General features: G+C 41.8%; 1 protein-coding gene across 1 annotated transcript; it reads right to left on the reverse strand.

Annotated features, from left to right (window-relative positions):
- Positions 1-1,047: 1,047 nt before the first annotated feature.
- On the reverse strand, positions 1,048-22,657 carry fez2b (fasciculation and elongation protein zeta 2b). Its single transcript, XM_056294376.1, has 9 exons — positions 22,298-22,657; positions 17,485-17,593; positions 16,984-17,100; positions 14,857-14,998; positions 11,283-11,410; positions 8,422-8,571; positions 5,926-6,001; positions 5,674-5,739; positions 1,048-4,822 (listed from the first exon to the last, which is right to left on the reverse strand). The coding sequence occupies exons 1-9, from the start codon at positions 22,603-22,605 to the stop codon at positions 4,806-4,808; spliced, it is 1,113 nt and encodes a 370-aa protein (XP_056150351.1). The 5' UTR covers positions 22,606-22,657; the 3' UTR covers positions 1,048-4,805.
- Between the last annotated feature and the right edge of the window lie 678 nt (positions 22,658-23,335).

Raw genomic sequence — 23,335 nt, forward strand, 5'->3', positions numbered from 1 at the left:
GGATTCGAACCGGCGATCTGCATCTTAGTAGGCAACGGAATAGACCGCCACGCTACTCAGACACCCAGACATTTAACACTTTTAGCAGCGAGGCAACTTGCTAACAAAAGAGACACCATGTTTCATCTGCAGCTGGGTCCATTCATAGTGTCACTAGAAGCTATTAAGAGATACCAAGAGGCGACAGTATTTTCTCTTCGCCCGCGACCAGCTTCATTCAGGACTGAAATAAAAGGGGTGACGGAGAGGCCGAGATGCATGGCAAAATGACTAGTGATGAGGTTGCTGTCTGAACAGTGACAACTGAAATATGAAAGGAACCCGATAATGGTTTTGACTATGAAACACTGGAGTTTAAACAGGCATTTACTAGCTCACGCACCAAATACATTTCCGAGACATGTCAGCTGCAATTGCCTATGAGCCCAATTTTTTCCAACAGCCGCTCATCATTTTCTTCAAAAGCATAGATTCAGAAGATAAATTATGTGATGCGGCAGAGTATTTTTGTGTTTTTCAGCTTGGTATATCGAAATACATTTTATAACCGTGGATTAAAGCGGATGAGTCACTAGCACCCAGTTTGGAGAGAAGCATTTCTCTGTGAAGGAAAAAAAGCTTGTAAATATCCGTTTCTGCTTAATTTTGAGAGACGTGTCACCCTTTAATTTCCCAGGATCTCTTAAAACACGTGTTGGGTCGCTAACTCCAACTGTATTTCACTTTCCATCTGCCACTCTGGGGAAAGTTTGAAACACTTCTGACTGAATCCAAATGTAATAAGTGGGTCCATAATGCAGGTCCTTCTGATATCCAATATTTTGTTTTAACTCATTATATCCATCTGTTACTTAAGTCACCACCGTGAATCATGTATATCATACATAATGTATGATAAATACATAACATGTATGTATGTATAATAAATATTATATACAATTTTGGGGTATAGCATCAGTATTTCTACTGATATTTACATACATGTTGGTACGTAGACAATAAGACATGTACATGCACACATACACACATCAAGCCAAAACACGTCTAGCAGTTTTAATATTTATTTGAAGTGAGCCACAATGCAATTTTGGGCACATAACACATGTACCACTACAGTCAATAGTATGGTTAAAAAACAAACATTTACTTAATAAATTAATGCATTGCAGTACGCACAACATGGGACAGTAAACATAGAAAATCCAAAATGGGGAAGAATTACATTGCATTAAAAACAGATTATATAATATACAAAATATGTCAGACTTTTACTAAGGCAGCCTCTTTTTAATGCTAGTTGTATAATGTATAAATATAAATCTCTAAAGCGTGGTATTGTGATATGTCCTCCAACATCATCAGATGGGAAGGAAGTGGCGTTGGCCTGAGACAAGAGGCTTCACAAATCTGCAAGACTGCACCGCGGCACTTTCCCAAGACTTGTTCCGAGATGGGTTCAAATGTGGTGTTATGTACCAATTTCAGAGAATTTTATTTAAAACTAAAATTTGTAGCGATGCATCATGGGATGATCTTGTCTCAAAGCAAACATGTGCCAGTGCCACCAGGCCTCCTGCCGTTTCTCTTTGCCCTCTGGCATCTTGCGTACCCAAGCACTCAAACAGCCTTCATCAGGCTGCCGAGTCCACCTGGCTCTGAGCAACAACACAAACCTCTCCAAAACTTGAAATGTCAACATGTTTTGGGGCTCTCCGAATTTCATTGCTGTGTGCATGTCCCTTTTGTGTATCCTTAACACTACTGCATGAAATCATATCGGCCGCTGAGAAGTGTTTGTAGATTTAAAGAGCATGCAGCATATGGTGGCGAGTGCTTTGGACGCCGACGACAGTAGAAATAAGTTACATATAAATTAGGTACACAGAACTACAAGCTTTTCTGTCTTCCTTTACAAATAAAACAACTGTAAAGCCCTCAAATAGAAACCCTTTGTGCAAACTTTCCTCACATCCATTCAATCTTTAATAATCCTCCTATCTTACATCTTCTTTGCCATTTCCTTTTTGCCATAAGCAAAAGAGCCATAATTAGAATTTGTACCAAAATTGTAGTCAACCAAGAGAGGAAAACAGATATGAAACTGCAAATCAATGTCTAACTGTATTTGTTATTATGATCAATACTCCAACAGACTAATCACTAATCTTATCTCTATCAAGATGCTATGCTCACTACACACTATGTTCAGCTGACTTAGCTGCAACCACATTATCCAAACTTGGCTTCCATGTCAAGCGGATGCTACAAAAACCCTTTACGAGGTCTTTTCAGGTGCTACTAAAACCATTTCTACTTTAGGTCCAAGACTTAGGGCACCAATCTTCAACTTACACTCATGTTTTCACCTAAGCTAGTCCCATTTTACAACAGCCAAGTTTTGACTATAGTATCTTTTAACAACAAATTAACTATAAAGCCACCCTGACTTAGTCAAGTGCTTACAAGGTAACTTAAGGCTGTTCCTTATGTTTTTCAGGGAAATTTCCAACTAGTGTTTTTTAACACAGAAGTATCAAGTCATTAGTTCATGACAGCACCGTGACATCTAGCAGCTTAAATGTTCCTGGAAACGCTTACCAAGAAATGCTAAGGAATGTCCGTACCAAAACTGGTGGATTCTTCAAAAGGATTTTCAATGACTATGGCAGTAAAGTGTACCTGAGAGTTAGACTAGACCTGATCTGAGAGTGAGACACAGCTGTTTGCTTGTAGCTCATTTGAGAGTGATCAGAAAGCTATGTGCTGAACTCACTGAAAACGTGGTGGATATGCTGCCTTAGGATGGTGCACAGTTGTCAGGTTTTCAGATAATTAGATTTGCAATTTAAAAAACTAATTTGTGTTAAAAAATTTCCTTGATTATCAATATAAAGGTGTAAAGTTGGACTATGATAAGCATGAAAACACTTTTTATCATTCATGATAACAATTCATTAGCCTTGATACAGTTGTGCACTACTAGCAAAATCCCCTGCAATTAGATCTAACACTAAGCACATTTTCTACTACTGGGTGTGCTAAGATGCAGGGCCGTCCATGGGGGGGGGCTTTCTGGGGCCCAGTTGCTAGGGGGGCCCACGGAGGCCAGCAATAATGTTCATCCTAAATATAAACAATGATAATGACAATACTTGCCATTGAGTGTGAACTGCCAAAACAGGTAGACGCTAATGACATTATAAAGGACTTTGCATCCATTAAGACAAGGAAGATGGCTGTACAAGAGGCAAAGATGAAGTCATACAGTAAGAAATTGCATTTTCTTCGTAGAAATATGTGGTGTAAGTGTAGAAGATCTTTGTTGACCTTAGTGTGTTTAAGTGTGTCTAAGAGTTCTATTATGGTGTGTGTGTGTGTGTGTGTGTGTGTGGTGCCCATGTAGCCCCCATTACTGAGTAAGTCTCTTAGTTTACAAGTATGTGTTTAGTAGGAGATAGAGAGTGCACACATGTGGTGATGGGTAAAGCAGATTTGGGGGGGGGATTCACTGAACCTTTTCAGGGTTCCAGCCATTTCTGTGGGCGGGCCTGCCCAGATGACTGAGAAGCTTAAACACCACTACAATCCCTAAAGTCTGTACAACATTAAGGGACTGACAATGACAGAAATCCAACAAGCTATGATATCAAATACAGAGTTAAAAAAAACATTATACAACTCCAGCTACATAATCTAATTATGATATGGACTGTAGACTATTTCACTTCCTATTAATGAAAAGATTCATCGAGTGAGGTATCTGTAAAGTGATGTTATGGCAAAACCCATTGAGGGGTGAGGTTGCTACTTGAGGGACAAAGGTCAATGACTAGCCTTTACAAACAATGTCAATATGTTGTCACAACATAGCTACTGACAACGCCCAGTCCATAATCTCACTAAAACAACTCTTTATTCAAAAATATTATGCTGTACATGTTTGTTCTTTCAGCTACTTACTTTCTAGCAGTTTTAAATCTTTTTCCCTTTTTCAAGGTCATAATTAGAAAAAAAAATTGTCAATGTGCAATTTCACACCGTAGTATACAAAATAGCTAATTTTAACATTATACTAATGCAACTCCATCAAGTATAAAGCAGCATGCAAAGACAGGTGGAACAACAATTCTGCATTTTAAAAATAGAGGTTTTTCACGTTCATCTTCAGGAGGCAGAGCTCTGATCTTCACAGACATCATATGCCATCAATTACTATTTCGAAGAAGAAAAAAAAAGGGGGGGGGGGCTGCTCACATTGGATGCCACGACTGACATGCTGACATGGCCCTATGAGATTAAGAGACTCTGCCAGGATTTATTTTCTCCTCAGGCATGAAGTGCAGCAGTGCAAATGCATTAGATTCACAAAACAGAATCGCTATTGGTCTGCATTTCTCCTGCCTTATCTGAGCCCGCTCAAGATCTGCCTGTGGTATCAAAACAAACTCAAACGGTCCTTTCCTTGTCACTCACTCTTTTGACAGTTACTGGTGATCAGCAAATAAGTTGCTGAGTAATACTGATTACTGGCTAACACAGTTAACATGCAGACAGAATTTTTAAAAGACGAAACAGTCTTCAAGTGTTGAGAAGATGAGAGATTACAAATGCAAACAGATAGACCATGGGTAAAATATCTGGAGTTAAAATGTGAATAATACTAGGAATAAGGTGGCAAAAGGGGAAAAAAGATGCCACACTGTTAAAATCCACTATTTGAAGAGGAGGCAGGATGTTCCAGAGCCCCAAATGATTCTGATGTACCAACAGATGGATCTGGAACTGTGAGACTCCACCCTTGGAGTTTATGTGGGACAAAGAACTGGAAATTAAAAAAGAGCATCAGTTTAATCAACAATGCTCCAGACACACACTATGGCGTAAAAAGAAGAGGCATCAAGTAGGAAATAACAACTACCAAAGGGAGAAAAAGACAGGGTGTGGACAAAAAGAAAAGAGAAAAACTAGCTGCAGGTGAATAGCTGTTGCTACAAGCTTGCCAGTAAGAGGAAAGGTATGTATATGAGTGCACATGTTTAGGACAGGTGTCGTGTAATTGCAAGCACTGCACAGCACAATATGCACTACAGCGTAGAGACAGGGTGCCATCTTCAGGTAAGAATGTGACATTGGAAGACATACTAAGAAAAAGAGGAAGGGTGAGAGTAAGAGTGTGTTCTAATGGGGCTCACGAACAACTACACTAGAAGGCTGAATGTGAAAAGTCTGTCAATATGTCAGTGGTTTACAAACCTCAGTCTCCACCGCTCTCATACCAGAGCTAGTGAGAGGACAATGCAGCACGGATGAGAGACAAGGAAGGTACATGTCAAAGTGGTAGGGTGGCTAAAAGCATTTTTTTTAAGCTTCTATGATCAGTGTTGTGTTATTTTTCCTGATATCTTCCATTACCCTTTTTATTACTATTGTGATATACCATGAAAATGACAAAAAATTATTGTCAATCAAAAATAAGATAATGAAACTTTTCCTCAATTCATCTTGCACTACCTCTTCCAAACAGCAGAGGGCAGAGTGTGGGTCTCACCTTAAGCAATATTAGTCATTCTCTAAGTGACCTCAACAAAAGACCCTACCATAGAAAATGTTTTGACAGGGTCACATGGTAAAGACAGAGAAGCATTAAAATACAGATAAAAGTGGAGCGTTTACCTTTAAGAATGTAGTCTGTTAGCAGGCTGGGTACCTTTTCACTGTCATCCCTCATGGCATGGAGGACTAGAGAGAGAGAGTCGACAAATAGTTAGAGTGCCAAGATGGCTCAGGCAAAAAAAGAAAAAAGAAAAAAGAAAAAAAAGAAAAAGTGTGCAGTGGTTGTTTATAAAAGTGGGAATGAATGAAGAGGATCGAAAAAAATACAGACTCTGGATTATAGTCTACTGTTCAAAAGTGGCCACTACTTACTCTTGGTGAGGATCTGGAGGTCTTCCACTGATGGGGAACCTGCTTTCTTCTCATAGGGAATTACTGTGGTCAGATACTGAATAAGAGTGAGATTAAGAATGAATGAGAGAGAGAGAGAGAAAGAGAGAGAGAGAAGTTCATGTCTTTAATGATTATTTCAGAACAATTCAAAGAATAGGGAAGGTAGGGTGGGGGGGGGGGATTTAGGATACCAACATATATTAATGCCAAAAAAAAAAAAGTTATCAATACAGCGTGTGTACAATATAAAAAGAAATAAATTTACCTTGTATTTTCCATGTTATCTCAAAGTGTTGTATAAGTCAGTCCTAAATGGCAAGTATCTAAAATAAACATGGCCAATATTCTTGACAGGGTGGTAAATAACAGTCATTTGGGGTCACTGATGAATTCCCTGAACCAAAGGAACCAAGTGCAGGCTTCTAGTTGTTTGTTGATGGTCAGTAATTAGCTTACGATAGGCAGCAAAAGGTAAAGCTTGTTGGTAAGACATATAAAGACAGCATATATCAAGTTTTTACACATCTCAAAACAGTGGTCAAGTCAAAAAGTTTAATTAACAGCACAAAAAAAAAACAGTGAAACAGGAAAAACATTAGGACAATAAAGACGGTTTGTTGGAATAGGAAAGTGAAGTTATTCAAAGGAATTACAAGAAAAAATATGAGTGAGCGGAGAAAAATCAACTCAAAGTAAGACTGAACCAATAATAAAACAAATCACGACACCAAGCACCAGCGGTTGCTAGAGAAGGAAACAAGCGTGCATGAGTAAACCAAAAAACACATTGTGAAGACAGGAAAAAAATAGCACAGAATATGGTGAAGTAAAAAAAGAAAAAATTAATAGTGCAGAGAGAGGATGGGGGCACCTGTTTGTCCCCTCCTGTGTTGCCGAATGTTTGACGGAGACCATTTTGAATAACAGTTGAAAGTCCCTCCAGAGTGAGGAGCTAGACGGATCAAGAGGGCGGAGGGAAAAAGAGAAAAGGGAGGTAAGGAAAGAAGAAGCTTGTAGATTAAGGTAACAGCTGAAGAAAGCACAAATCCAACTCCTACTTGGCTTAAAGCAGCTTTCCCATGCAGTCATGCAGTTGATTTGTCCAGACTGAGGCCATGCGACATACCTGTTCGATTAGTATGTGCAGTAATACTATATGTATGTAGTAATGATGGGTGGGTCGACCCACAACCCGCAGGTCAGGCGGGTTCGGGTAAGCTTACTAGAAAATATCACGGGTTCAGGCAGGCGGGTCAATAAGTGACAAAGCATCGTTCCGAGTAAGTTACAATAACGTACAGAAACATTGCGTGCAATAGGCTAGGCTGTGCCTTACTACGCCACCTTCTGCCTGCCTGTCTTTCTGTCTAACACACACACGAAAGCAGCTTCATCAATATGCAATTGTGGTTTTGGTAAATGCATGTGTTTTCGAGTGTTGAGGCTTTACCTACAATTTTTTTTCCCTAAGTGGTATCCGTAGCTTTTGTTTATGCCGCTAAAACTCTTTTTGGTCAGAAAGAAGAGGCTTGTGTGTGTGTGTGTGTGTGTATGTGTGAGTGATTGAGTGAGTGAGTGAGAGTGAGTGAGTGAGTGAGAGAGAGAGAGAGAGAAAGAATGAAAGAAAGAACGTGTGTCTTTAATAATAGGTTAGGGGAGAAGTAGTAGTAGTAGTAGTAGTAGATGGGAACCGGGTCGGAACAAGGATTTTCTCCGACCTCATACAAGTCTGATATGCCTAAGAGCATCATCACATACAAATGCGTAACCTCTGTTCAAAGTCAAATTATACCAAAATCGTTCAACATTACATTACATTACTGTCAATGAAATAGTGCAACACTACACACTTTACCATAACCTAGGCTAAATTTGAACACTTTTTTTTATACTCTATTGATCCCCGTAGAGAAATTATGCTCTGCATTTAACCCATCCTAGCTGTGTAGCTAGGAGCAGTGGGCAGCCGCTGTACAGCACCCAGGGACCGACTCCAGTTCGTCTTGCCTTTGTCAGGGTTACAGACAGGAGTACTAACCCTAACATGCATGTCTTTTTTGATGGTGGGGGAAACCGAAGCACCCGGAGAAAACCCACTGCAGACACGGAGAGAACATGCAAACTCTACACAGAGGATGACCTGGGATGACCCCCAAGGTTGGACAACCCCAGGACCTTCTTGCTGTGAAGCGACAGTGCTAACCACCACGCCACCATGCCGCCCAACACATTTTATTTCTCATTTATTTCCTCATATTTTAGTGGGCCGAGTGGTGTGGATTGACTTTCATAACAGGTCAGGTGGGCGTGGGCATTAAAAAACCCTGACCTGTGTGTGCATCACTAGTGTGTAAGTCAAGCACATATGCTTTTTGGTGGGTCAAGAATCACCTTCATCATTAGCATTAATGTGCATTACATCAGCATTTGTGCCTTTGTTTATGTGGTGCGCTCCATGTCACCAGTATGACTCACCGTGCCCGGTATGTGTGTGCTGGTTGTTCTTTGGCCATTGGCCCCTGCTGTGGTAGTACTGCGGATTTTCTTCTTCTTGCGCAGCAGCTCACGGTGCTCCTTCTGTCGGTTCTGTACGTCGATCAGGAGTGAGATGAAGCTGTTCTTCACCTGTTTTGTTACAGAACTCTTGTCATTTTTCATTTACCAGAGCTATTTTTAATCATATGTGTCCATTTTCATTTGAAATTCTTTTCCAATTCTGGGTAAACCTGCAATTGGCAATTACACTTCATTCAAGTGTAAGAATTAGAGCTGATAAGTAATTTCCTCTGTTTCTTATTTTACAACCTGCATTCAAAGTGTTTTAATGTAATTAGTGTAACTAAGTGTTTTAGTGTAACTATGAGTAATAATGCTAAAGTTCGGCTGCAAGTTGCCAGTATAACCATATTGTAACCATGTTCTTGTCTTTCATTTACCATTGATTTCCCCAATACATCCATCCATTCCATTGTTTTTATTTGTTATTTTTATTGGTTCCTTTATTTTTATTTTTATCTATATAGCTTAGTTCACTAAACTGCTGTTTTCACATAGTTAGTCCAGAAATTAGTCTTTTGATAAAGCAACAAACTTTTATGAATCTGTGTGATATGACATGAATAGGGTTGAAGCCATCACTGTCATAACTGAACTTCAAACACCTTCAAATTAGAGATCTATGAAATCTAATGAGATTGTCAAAAGATTAACATTAAACCATCACCTGCTTTAAATCATCAGTCATTGTACCAGTGCTGAAGAAGACCAAGGTAACATGCTTGAATGGTTGGCGCCCTGTTGCTCTCACTGTTATAGTGAGTAAATGCTTTGAGAGGCTTGTTAAGGGACTAATCTGTAGCATGTTACCACCCACCCTTGACCCCCACCAATTTGCTTACCGACAAAATAGACCCACTGATGACGCAATAGCCACTACACTCCATACTGCCCTCACCCACCTCGAGAAAAGGAACTCCTATGTGAGAATGCTGTTTGTAGACTACAGCTCAGCATTAAACACCATAGTCCCCTCCAGACTCTACACCAAGCTCAGGGACTAAGGACTCAGCCTCAGCCTGTGCAACTGGATCCTGAACTTCCTGTCGAGCAATGCCAGGTGGTGAGGTTGGGCTCCAACACCTCTGCCTCTCTGACCCTCAACACAGGAGCCCCAGGGTCCGTGGTGGTGTAGTGGTCTAAGCATTGGCTTTGTGTCGATGCAGTTGCCCACTGGGGACCGGGGTTCACGCCTCGGTCTCGTCAGATCCGACTATGGCCGGATTCGATGAAGCAGCAAAAATTGGCAACACTGTCTTCGGGAGGGGGGCAGAGTCGGCTTGTGTTCATCACATGAATGCGTCTCTGGGTGTGTCGGAAAAAGCAGTGGTTCGGCCTGGATTCACTTTGTCACGAAAGGGGTGAGGCGTCTCCTTCAAGACTGCCGGCCGGAGAGATGAAGTTGGCGAACGCATGCAGTACGAGGGTGGGTGTTTGAACTAAAATGGGGAGCGATTGGCCACTAAATTGGGAGAAAAGGGGAAAAATCAGAAATAAAAAAAAACCACAGGAGCCCCCCAGGGCTGCGTCCTGAGTCCCCTCCTCTACTCCCTGTACACCCATGACTGCGTGGCCACACACAGCTCCAACTTGGTGATAAAGTTTGCTGACGACACCACGGTGATGGGCCTGATCACCAACAATGATGAGATGGCATACAGGAGAGAGGTTAACAATCTAACAAAGTGGTGTCAACCACTCTCAACATTGACAAAACCAAGGAGCTGATTGTGGACAACAGGAAGAGAGGGGGGAGGCTGGACCCCATCACCATCAATGGGACTGCTGTAGAGAGGGTCAAGAGCTTCAAGTTCCTTGGTCTCCACATTACCGAGGACGTCACTTGGGATGAACACACCAGTCATGTGGTGGGAAAGGCACAGCAATGCCTCTTGCACCTCAGGCGACTGAAGAAGTTCAGCATGGGGCCCAGGATTCAATGGGCCTTCTACAGAGGCACAACTGAGAGTATCCTTACTGGATGCATCACTGCCTGGCATGGGAACTGTATTGCCCACAACCGCAAAACACTGCAGAGGGTTGTGCGGACGACCCAGGACATCAGTGGATGCGAGTTTCCCTCCATCCAGGACATATACAATAGACATTGTGTCAGCAAAGCCCGTAGGATTATCAAAGACCTCAGCCACCCCAACTACGGACTGTTCCAGCTGCTACCATCAGGCAAGCAGTACTGCAGCCTCAAAGCCTGGACCAGTAGGCTCCTAAACAGCTTTATCCACCAAGCAACCAGGCTTTTGAACAAAGAACATTAAGACACTAAGCCTGGTGCCGGACTGATGGTACTGACCTGTGGTCTTCAGCGGATCGTCGGTTTATACACACACACACACACACACACATACACACACACACACACACACACACACACACAGGTAGCTTGGCATGCACAGACACGCACAGATATGCAGACAATTACACACACGTGTGCACATTTATTAGGGCTGGGCCTACACACACACACACACACACACACACACACACACACACACACACACACACACACACACACACACACACACACACACACACACACACACACACACACACACAGCATCTACATACATCACACACTATTATTGTTGCTGTTTTTTTGTTCTGTTTTGTTGGTGTTCAGTTACTATTGTTGCTGCAGTGTTGAGCAGCCAAAACTCAAGAATTTTACTCTCTTATACTTTTATAATGAGACGTAACAAAGAATCTTGGATCTAAAAAATAATTTAAAAAAAACCCACACACACACACAAAGGTAAAACTACCTCCTTTTCATAGTCCAGTTCATCACGAAGGGCCAGAGCTTGGATCAACTCCTCGCTGTAGCGACGGATGGTTGTCTCCACCTCCTCCAGAGCCTCTGTCAACTCAGACACAGACAGCTGGTGCAGCCCTGGGATGATTCATGGACATATATTAGGGAAATGGAAAGTGACGAGTATGTGTTCTGTGTGTGTATTCTGTTTGTGTTTGCATGTGTTGGAGGGTGGTGGTATGATGCCAGATGGATAAGATGATAATGAATAAAAATGTATGCATAATACCACACTTTATACAAAATGTAAAACGATGTATGAGGATATGAGACAAAAACTGTCATTTAAACCGTAGCTGAGAATGTGCGCACGCTGACTCACTACACTACACTGGTATTAGCAATTGAATAAAAACCAGAAATGCACAGGGATTATATAACATGTAGTGCCAATGCATGCAGCAGTAATTACCGTCTATTTGTGTCTGTTGTACATTATATAAGGGTACTGCGTATGTGGGACTGCTGTTCACTATGGGGGATTGTGCAATAGACCATTTACACCTCACTAAATGATTTTGATGACATACCTGACAAGTGGGCGGTAATAGGGCTGTCACTTAAACAAAACAAAAATAAGTCCTACTCAATATGTGGAACAGAAATTTAGGGGAGTTCAAATTCTGGTCCAAATTTGTGAGCCAAAAAAATCTCAAATTTCAAGAATAAATACAGGCTGATTCAACGGCCAATATCTAGTTGTCGAACATGCTTTTGTGTTTGTTTTGAGAAGTGGTTGTCAGTATCTAACAGAATTTGTGTCCATACAAAACGCATTTGACAAAATCAAGCATGTTGCAATGCAATGCAATCACGTGTCTGTTTTCCACTATATACACAGTTATGATGCCACAAGTAAAAGCAAAACACGGGCATGATTGTTGATTGTTTTACTATGAATTTTTACACACACTGAAATACAAACACCATAAACTATTTTCTCTGAATGAGATGTGGTTTTCATATCATTCTGAAATCCAACCTACACCTTTGAATGACATCTACCTAGCTATTGCATTTCATTCCCCTTGCGTTATACAAAATCAGATGCAAAGCACACCAATGTATTCCTTTACATTTGGCCTTGAAACACAGCGAGTGGCGTTTCTCAAACCACCCAAGTTCACCGAAATCAACTGCCCATTCATAATCCAGGATGGGGGGAAACGGGACAATTGAAATACATTTGCAATTCACAATGTGTAAAACTCCAAAGTAAAACAATCAATGTTTTGCTTTTAGGCTACTTGAGGCATAACTGTGCATATGTTGGAAAGCAATCATGTGTTGTATTTCATCATGTTTGATAGGGCCAACTGCATTTTGTATAGGCACAAATTCTGTTTTAGACCAGGGCATTGCTAGAGACATCAATCTTTCAGGAAATTTTAGTGCAAGGACTCATTGGAAGATATACTATATGTTTTGAACTTTTTACAATTTTCGTATGCGATTTCATCATTAAATTCACTTCTGAGAATTTTTGAGGCAAGAAATCAACTGTAGATTTAGAATATTGGCAAATGCAGAAAAAATTCACCCCGTCAAAGTCGATCAAATAAAGTGTATGCTGATAAAACCATTTGACTCCTATCAAACTTTCATTTGGTCTTGTTGGTCATGATAATCCCACCCCAGCCCCTGACATAAGCAGTTCTTTTCTAGCCCAGCAAAGAGTTGGTGCTGCTCTGAAACCAGTTTTCCTGGCCGAGAGCTGGTTCTTTGGCTGTCGAACTGCCAAGAACTGGTTCGAGATTAGGCACCAGCTCTGAACCAGCCGTCAAACTGCCTTGGTGGAAAAGCGGTAACAGTCGGGTGACAAATTAAAGGAAAAACCTGAATGCCTGACCCCTACAGTGAAGGTGTCCGGGGGCTCTGTTATGCTGTGGGGGGCATTTTCCTGGCATGGTTTTGATTCACTTGTCCTCTTAGAGGGAAGGGTCACTGCAAATCAATACAAAGTTATTCTGTGTGATCACCTTTATCCTATGATGAAACATTTCTATCCTGATGGGAGTGGTCTTCTCCAGGATGACAATGATGTGGATGACATCCACAGGGCACAAAGAAAGTCGAATCGGTTCATCTGGATATAACATTTATCAACACATTTATTTATTTATTTCTGTGGTGATGGTGGTCGCTGCTTGGCATCCCCCTCATCACATTTTCTTTTTATATATATATATATCTTATAAATTTATATAATTTTGTTATCCTGTTTCAACGTTATATCCTTCTCACTAAGACGTGTTATCAACGTGTTTGTTTTTTGTTTTTGTTTTTTTGGTCTACATGGTGATGGTGGTCGTGTGGCTCAGGTCCTGGGCTGTTCCAGTGGCATCTGGACACTGCTTGGCATCCTGCTCATCATAGTCTTCATAAATTTTATAAATCCATTATAATTCTGCTATCCTCTGTTGTATTCTGTGAATTGTGTAAACACAACATCCATAGAACATTGTCTGTCTTGGGAGAGAGATCCCTCCTCTGTTGCTCTCCCTGAGGTTTCTTCTTATTTTTTGGCCCTGTTAAAGGTTGTTTTTTTTTTTTAGGGAGTTATTCCTATCCGATGCGAGGTTCTACTCTAAGGACAGGATTGTGTGTTGCAGTAAAGCCCCTTGAGGCAAATTTGTAATTAGTGATATTGGGCTATACAAATAAAATGACCTGACTTGACTTGACAGATACGTTTCATCACTCAGATGAACTGATTCAACCTTCTTTGATTTTCTTACCTGGATTATTAAGCATGCATCAAGATGGGTCACTAAGTGGTTTGATGAGTATGAAAATGATGCAAATCATATGGCCTTCACAGTCACCAGATCTCAACCCAACTGAACCCCTATGGGAGATTTTGAACCAACCGAAATTTTGCCCCCCCCCCCTTTTCTCCTAATTGTACTTCGCCAATTACCCCACTCTTCCGAGCAATCCTGGTCGCTGCTCCACCCCCTCTGCCGATCCAGGGATAGCTGCAGACTACCACATGCCTCCTCCAATACATGTGGAGTTGCCAGCGCTTCTTTTCACCTGACGGTGAGGCATTTCGCCAGAGGACATAGCGCGTGGGAGGATCACGCTATCCCCCCCCCCCCCCCCAGTTCTCCTCCCCCCTGAACAGGCACCCCGACCGACCAGAGGAGGTGCTAGTGCAGCGACCAGGCACATAGCCACATCTGGCTTCCCACCCGCAGACACGGCCAATTGTGTCTGTAGGGATGCCCAACCAAGCCGGAGGTAACACAGGGATTCAAACCGGTGATCCCTGTGTTGGTAGGCAATGGAATAGATCGCCACGCCACCTGCATTCCCTGACTGATATGTTTGACAGCACTCTCCTCCATCACCATCAAAACACCAAATGAGGGAATATCTTTTGGAAGAATGGTGCCCCATCCCTCAGTAAAGTGGTTTTTCCTTTGTCACCCGTCTGATATTCAAATTTAAAGTTACAGCCCTGTATCTCACCAACAGATGGTTGCATACATATGTATGTAGTATCACATAGCAGCCCTTACGGTTCTCGTAGCTGGTGTTGGAGCCAGAGCGTTTGAGTGCATAGAGGTCCTGAGACAGCATGGACAGGTCTGACTGGGAGGGACTCTCATCTTCTTCTGTGTCTGGAGACTCCTGCATCATTTCCTCTATCTCCTCAATCACCTGAGATATGTGCACACACAAACACACATACAAAGATCAGCTTAAATAAATTGCAAGTTCATGCCAACACCAAATGTATATATTAATTTGGATTAACTGGTCTATTTTCCCATTTTAGAGCTGACACTACCTTATTTCTCTAGTACAATCTGGATCTAAAAGACTAATTGGATAATTTTATGCTGTTCTGTTTTCTTACAATCTGAGCTTCCTGAGTCGATGCTCTTATGTTGCTTCTGCCAATACATGTTTATTTTTATAATTTCAATTCCTATTTTTCCTTGGTACAATTCTAAATGTGACCTTGAATGTTTTTTATATGATAACGTGTGTGTGAGTTGTAGATGTGGGAAGTGACGATGAAAACCAGTTTGGCTCCTAGGTTCATTTCAGAATCAGTTCCAGTAAGTGCTGAAGTTTAAGGGTGGTTTTTACAGGTGACAAAAGGCCACATAGATAATGAATTTTTACTGCGTTCATGTCTTTGGTAAGCATGGGGGCCTTTTTTCAGCTTTGGATAGGCCACTACCGTTAAATATAATGCCTCCAGAAAATATTCACCTGCCACAAACCAACACATTTTAATGCAAAGATATGATTTTATTTCCTTTCACAAAAACAATAAATTTAATACATTTATGAAACAAAAAAGACTGCTGTTCAGTTGTGAGACAAAGTCAGTGGTGTTTATTGCGCAATCATAAGTTCACACGGGCAGACTAAATTTAACACTCTGGACATTGTGCTGTGATCGTGCTGTGCTGTGATCAAGAAAACTGAATGCAAGTAGCCCATCCAAGTTGTTAATATAAAGGGGGAATACATCTAACTACTTTTCCATTTAGACATTCTATTGAATTACTTCTATATGAATAGAAAAAAAGATTTTATTTCACTTTACAACACATCAAAATAAAAAATAATAAATGGGAAGTGTGTAGTTTCTGCAGCCACTAAGGATGTTAAGGAAACACTGACATTTGGCTTGATGCATGCTCAATAATCCAGATAAGGAAATCAATGAAAGTTGAATCAGTTCATCTGGACATATTTATTGGGAGAAATGTTTCATCACTCATCTAATGCCCCTTTTCCACTCGACTTTTTCGTTTTCCATTACTGGAAAGTACCGGCATTCTGTTAACTGTTACCACTTTTCTGGTACCACCTTTGTTGAGGTTCCAAAAAAACTGGAGCGGGTACCAAAATCAATGCAGACCAGCTACACTGAGGGGCTACTGTTACCGTAATGGAAAACGACATTCTGTGAGTCGAGTCAAGTTGAGCCGGTACAACGCAGTGGAAAAGGGGTATATGTGACTTCTTCAGGCTCAACTGACTGCAGGTATCCCCACCCTTATAAACAGCACTGTTGCATAACAACTAAACCAACGATCAATTTCATATGCAAATTGCCGTGACCACTAACTACAGTTACAATGGCTACGTGTACTATTCACAGAGGATTGGGGAATAGTTGCAATCATAGCATTGTAAGATGCCCACAGATGTACTCTTAGCCCCCCCCCCCCAGTCAGGGATGGTCATTCCCTCTTCACATAGATGGCCTCTTTGACTCCTCGTTCAAACCAGCGTTCCTCCCTATCAAAAATGTGCACAACTTCATGCTTGCAAGAGTGGCCACTGGCCTTTAGATGGGTATAGACTGCGGAGCCCTAGCCTGACAACGTTAGCACTTCTGTGTTGTGCCATCCTCTTGGCCAGAGTCTGTTTGGTTTCCCCGATGCACAAGTCACACCAAGCCTCCTGGCACTTAACAGCGTACACTATATTACTCCGTTTGTGCCAGGGGACCCGATAGTGGGGTGGACCAATTTCTGGCGCAGCATGTTTTGGGGTTTGAAAGCAACTGAGATGCAGAGTTTGGAAAATATGCATCGCAACTGTTCTGACACTCCCATCACATATGGAATCACCACTGGTTTATGCTTAGACAGGCTTGTTGTTCGGTGTGTGTGTGTCACCTGTTCCGCAGTAAAGAGTGGCTCATCATTGATACAGGAGACGATGATGGAGTGCATATCCATCTGCTCTCTCAGGTCCTCATCATCTGACAGGTCCAGTGACTGATTGTCCAACTTCTGTTCATCAGGGGATTGGGGGAGTAGGGGAAGGGAGGTAAGGATTGCGACAGAGAATGTGGATGAGATATTTAACAGGTGCCTGACCAGACTGATGGCACAAAAGTTAAATTTCAAAATGGCAGATTTGTCACATGCTCAGGAAGGTTACCTAAAAAAACTACAGAAAATTGAGCAAAAATTTGTGGTTTGGGTGAGTCACTCTCTTTCAACACCAAGTGTGTCTGGAACATTAAAGTCCGTGTACATGATATCTTGCACGCTGGTGAGAGATGTGTATGAGGCTGATGCAGAGCCAAGTGTGAATATACAACAAGGCCTGACAATCATTGTGAATACTGGTTTTTGGCTTCAAAACAGTTCCTTTATACGTCTGTGTGGTACCTCATTATCTCGTAGGTTGAGGATGGGCAGGTGCAGAGAGCGAGTATGCGATGTCTTCCAGTCCACAGGCATCACATTGCCATAGTTATCTGTCAGAGCATTCCACACCCTTAAAACAGACAGAAAGAAGCAGTGACCCAATGGCGTGAAAACAGGTTTCGGAAAAAAGCAGAGTACGATGGAAAACAGCTGTCGACAAGGGAGAGAGAACATGGGGGATGGGAAGACAGACAAGACAGAAGTGAACTGTTATCTATGTGATGTAGCATAATGTTGCAGAGTTCAGAATCAGAGTACTTTATTCATCCCTGAGGGGAAATTGGGTAATATGTAGTTGTGTTCTCTGTTCCCTGACCACCCCCTCACCAGTTCACTTTGTCCCCGCTACGTTTCACTACAGCCCACTGACAGAATGGAGGAATGCAACACCATCTCAACCAGCCACTTCTCATATTATCTAATCATTCATTCATCAAAGATTTCACAGTGACGAAATACTCCTCTTTCTGCCCTGTAAAATATTCTGGGCCATTTTGCTTTTTATAAATGTGATAAGTTTTATTTGTATCGCGCCGTGACATCAGCCAAGGATGCTTAACAGAACAAAAGAGCAAAAAAAGATCCAAGAAGAGCATGAAATTAACCAAGTCCAGTGGTTCTCAATCTGGTCCTCAGTACCACCAGTACTGCTGGTTAGTTAATTACATTGAACTGTTGTTCCAGTTATTCCAGCAAAAGGTACTTTAGCATGAATGAAAGGTAGACCACTTTGGTAAATTTCACAAAATCAGAAACCATCGCAATTTTAAAAAGGCACAATGTTTATCTACTTGAGCAATTAAATACAAACAACAAATTCATGGGAATTGCATAAATATGCTAATTGTGCTTCCTGAAAAAAAACGTTACCCATCAACTTTTGTTTAAAAAATTTGACAGCCCAACAAAATCTGTTATGTTGTGATCTGAATTCAAACACAACAGAAAGCCCCAGGTGAAAATGTACACCTTTTCTTAGTTTGGATTATTATCCTACCAGTCTCTAATTCTACAAGTGATATCGTATCATACATGTTGAAATGTTGTTTTTTTGGATGATCCCCCCTTTTTCTCCTCAGTTGTATCCGGCCAATTACCCCACTCCTCAGAGCTGTGCTGATCATCGCTCCACCCCCTCTGCAGATCCGGGGAGGGCTGCAGACTACCAGATGTCCCCTCTGATATATGTGGGAGTCACCAGCTGCTTCTTTTCACCTGACAGTGAGGCGTTTCGCCAAGGGGACGTAGCGTGTGGAAGGATCATGCTACGCCCCCCAGTTCCCCCTCCCCCCCGAACAGGCACCCTGACCGACCAGAGGAGGTGCTAGTGCAGTGACCAGGACGCATACCCACATCCAGCTTCCCACCCGCAGACATGGCCAGTTGTGTCAGTAGGGACGCTTGACCATGCCGGAGGTAACGCGGGGATTTGAACTGGCGATCCCCGTGTTGGTAGGTAACGGAATAGACCGCCACGCCACCCGGACGTCCCGCAATGTTGATTTTGACTGCGTCATGTTCAACCAACACAGCCAATCAGCATTGTTTAGCCTCACGGCTATGGAGGCAGGCAACTAAAAACAAAACTTTACGAGGACAAGACTCAAGTGGCCTTAATGGAGCTTGAGTATTTGAACATAGCACCTTCCAGAACCTATGAGAAAAAAGAAAGGTTTAAAAGGTTGTAGTCACATAAAGTACATTTTAGCCATTTAGCCATGTCTCAGCCCTCATTCTCATCCATTCATTTGAGATGCTGTTCGTACTTACAAGTGTTGGAGGACACTCGTAAATGACGAACAATAGAGAGATATGTCTGTGAATGTTCTCATTCATCCAGGTCATGATTATCCAAAGGAGTTGAATCAAGTGCAACTGGACTTGGTATATATCCGTGAAGACGTTTCGCCTCTCATCCAAGAGGCTTCCTCAGTTCGTGCCTTTCTGACTATATCCGTGAAGACTAGCTTGGTCTAGTCAGAAAGGCACGAACGAGGAAGCCTCTTGGATGAGAGGTGAAACGTCTTCACGGATATATACCAAGTCCAGTTGCACTTGATTAAACTCCTTTGGATAATAGAGAGATAGTGAGGAGCAATTCTTTTCCCCGATAAACCATCTTTATTCCAACCTTCAGTTTGGGAGATTTCAGATTTGGCGCAACAGGTGAGTGTTAATTAACTACCCGGCAGAATAAAAAAACAGCAATGCTGGTGGTACCGAGGACCGGATTGAGAAACGATAGTCTACCCTTAAGCTCCTAAAGCTTTGTTCGGGCATGAAATCTTATAGTATTTAAAAAAATTAATGTGATCCTGTAAACTGAAAACAAACAAAATTGTGTGTTCATATACTGCTGACATATTTTACCGAGTGTATTAAAATGTGTTTTGACAGACTGCTAATGGGTTTATCAAATGTGTACAACTGCGCTGCATTAAAATTGTCATCTAAAAGTCATTTGTAGCTGTTCTTCTTTTAAAAGTGATAATCTGATGTTATTGATTGAATGTGGAACTTTTTATGAAACGGTGTGCCATTTTCTCATGAAAACAAACCAGAAAATGTACTCTTTGGAGACTATCAAATGGCATGTGCAGTTGAGAGTACGTGTATGTGTTTCTAATCCTGACCCTTGCTGCAAGGAATGCTGTGAACCCATGTGTCACAATAACTCTGCATCATCACACACACACACACACACACACACACACACACACGTTTACATAATTTCTATGTTTCTCCCTGAGGTGTTTGCACCCGTTGTGGGGATATGCTATAAATAAGGGGAAGCCTGGAACAGAAAAACTTTTTGTCGCTGTGGCTATGAGTCTGCATCTCCAGCTTGTGAGTGCATGCAAACACAAACACACACCTCTGAGCCTATCCGAGCACATTTGCAAATAAAAATAATAGGTTGGTTTTGTTTCATAGGAACAAATTTCTTCTTATTATTATTATTTCTTATTTTATTTATGTGCATGCAAATTGACATGCCCATTCCTTTGCATTTCCTCCCATTCCTGCACACAAGACACATGCCTACACACAAACACAAAGCTCTTTCTTCTATTCTTTTTACACACACACACACACACACACACACACACACACACACACACACACACACACACACAACTTCCACTCATCATCGCAGTAGTTCAACCCAGCAATGTGCTTGGTGGATAGAGAACTCGTTAAAAGCCTGGACACGTCTGGCAAAAGCGCAGTCGTCCAGAAAAGACTCTCACTGTGCCCTGCTCCTCCAGCCTAGCTCAGGCTTCTTTCCAATTATTCAACTGTCTCTTTCTTCACTAATAATGACCGTGCATACTTTCTTCCTCTTCTGACAATTCACCATCTATTTCACTCAACAGGAACTATAGGGAACTATTAAGTTCACCTCATCACTGAGCATTACTGTCACCAATGTTTTTCTTGTTTTGAGCCCATGTATGTGGTTGTGGATTTTTACTTATTGGTCATAGCAAGGTTTTACGTATGGGATGAGCTGTCACAGAATCACTGTTACATCTTTTGGGGACCAGTCCAAATCCTGCAAGCAAGTTTACATGTATCCAGTTTTAAATGGCAAGCTGAATGGAGGATACGGCATGCACACCTCTGTTGTCACGATTTCATATGCTATACAGTTTGGCAAAGTGAACCAACAACAACTGAAGAGTAATAATGTTGACAATATTACCTTTCAAACAACATAATCAACCTATTAATTAAACTGATACCAATTAAGGAGACACAGCATGGCACGGTCATAGCAAGGTTTTACGTATGGGATGAGCTGTCACAGAATCACTGTTACATCTTTTGGGGACCAGTCCAAATCCTGCAAGCAAGTTTACATGTATCCAGTTTTAAATGGCAAGCTGAATGGAGGATACGGCATGCACACCTCTGTTGTCACGATTTCATATGCTATACAGTTTGGCAAAGTGAACCAACAACAACTGAAGAGTAATAATGTTGACAATATTACCTTTCAAACAACATAATCAACCTATTAATTAAACTGATACCAATTAAGGAGACACAGCATGGCACCTAATGCTTTTTTTATGTCTCAGATGCCATGTTTACATCGCACAGGCACACCCAGGGTAAACAGGGCTCGCCTGTCCTTCAGATACAATCCAAATATCCCTGTATGGGTCCCCGGTGGTTTAATGACTGACATCTCACTCAACACCAGCTTAGCAGAATCATCTTGGCCAAATATTTTTCCTAAACGAAGATCTGAGCGTGTGCGCATACGCAGAAATAAGCCAAAAGTTACACGGGAGCAAGTGGACTAGGAAGCCTTACGTGGCATGGATATTCTTCACATTTTAGAAGCCCACAAACACCACGTATAAAACTCATCACATAACGTTACACCGAATAGCTGGACTCAAACAACACTGATATTTTCCACAGTTTTAAGGAGACATCACTTACGTTCATTATTTCTCGTGCACATTTTCTCATGCAAAGGTCTGTGTTTTCTATTGAATTTATGCAGGGTATCGTCACTTCAACACTACAACAACAAAGAAAAAAAGAAGACTATTCTGGTTCGGACTCTCGGAGCTTCAGTCCTGTTTATCATACCTGCCCCAGAAGCCAGTGTTGTGCCTATTTGCGCAACACTGATTGAAGCTAAGCTAAATGTAGGTAACGTTTAGCTAACTGACTGGTGACTGCTTAGCAGCTGTGGCTAAATTAGTTAGCTAGCTAAGATTAAAAATTAACGATAACTCGTCAAAAATACACTTACTCGTCGTCTTTAAGGAAATTATCCTCCGTGATCGGTTTGACAGGAGCTATGTTTTCCGTTTTGGTGTTATAGTTGCGGAAGCAAACCGTCAGTTTTTCGTCGAAGTCGTGAACCAGGTCCTCCATGGACTTGAAGCTGCAGATCTCCCCGGAGAAGCTGTTGTCCAAGTCGGACAAATCGTCCAGGCCCGACGACGCGTCGGCCGCATTGAAGTTCAGGCGGTCCAGCTGGTTCGGCACCTCGGAGGACGGCTTAAACTCGTTAAAATCCTGCCAGTCCTCGTCAAAGTGAGCCAACGGGGCCGCCATGGTTGCTGTGGGGGGTAGGGTTAGATGGCTGAATCCCCCTGATGGTGCTCCGTTTGCGGCTCTCAAACACTAAGCGGGGCGAGGGAACCGATGTAGAAGTGGGGGAGCGGCTTGCTGGTGACGTCATTGGCGTGTGCCCCTCCTCTTCACTTGGAACAAAACATCCTTAAAAATTAAATCTTGGAGCCATCAGGCGCTATCCGATGGATGTAAGATGCGTGTGGTTATCAGCTCTGGGGATCACAAAATGTTGCATCTCCTACTGATTAAAAAAAACTCAAAAACTCGTTCAGGCCTATTCCACTGCATGTTATCGTTTCCTGCCGTTATTTCTTGGTATTCGTGCGTTGTTTTGTCTTGGAAAGCACTTGGTAACAGTTGATTTCCAAAATTATTTATAAATTATCAAGGCCTTTTATTATTACAACTGTATGCTTTAGGTTTTCATGCCTTACAGAAAAATACAATTACCACTGGAAAACATTCGTATCAAAAGCAGTTTGGCTTGGATGATGCCTTACTTTCTAAAACAAAACAAAACATTGGATTGTTGAGAAAACAATCTGACTGACGCAGAACAAACTTGGAAGTACTTTATTTTTTACCATGTGGTAGTGAGTCGGTGTGTGCATATCGTCTCAGCCCGTCTCCATCCATTTCCATGTGAATGGCACATTGTGCATATAAATCTATGGTCAACAACAACGTTTAGTTAAAATAATGACACTTT

This window comes from Lampris incognitus, chromosome 15 (assembly GCF_029633865.1).
Source record: "Lampris incognitus isolate fLamInc1 chromosome 15, fLamInc1.hap2, whole genome shotgun sequence".
NCBI lineage: Eukaryota > Metazoa > Chordata > Actinopteri > Lampriformes > Lampridae > Lampris > Lampris incognitus.

Excerpts from the sequence above, each read along its gene's own strand:
- fez2b (XM_056294376.1), bottom strand. The coding sequence starts at position 22,605 with ATGGCGGCCCCGTTGGCTCACTTTGACGAGGACTGGCAGGATTTTAAC. Across the intron at positions 17,101-17,484 it reads TCAACCTACGAGATAATGAG|AAGTTGGACAATCAGTCACT; the intron begins GTACCACACAGA and ends CCTGATGAACAG. Across the intron at positions 14,999-16,983 it reads CACTCTTTACTGCGGAACAG|GTGATTGAGGAGATAGAGGA; the intron begins GTGACACACACA and ends CACATATCTCAG.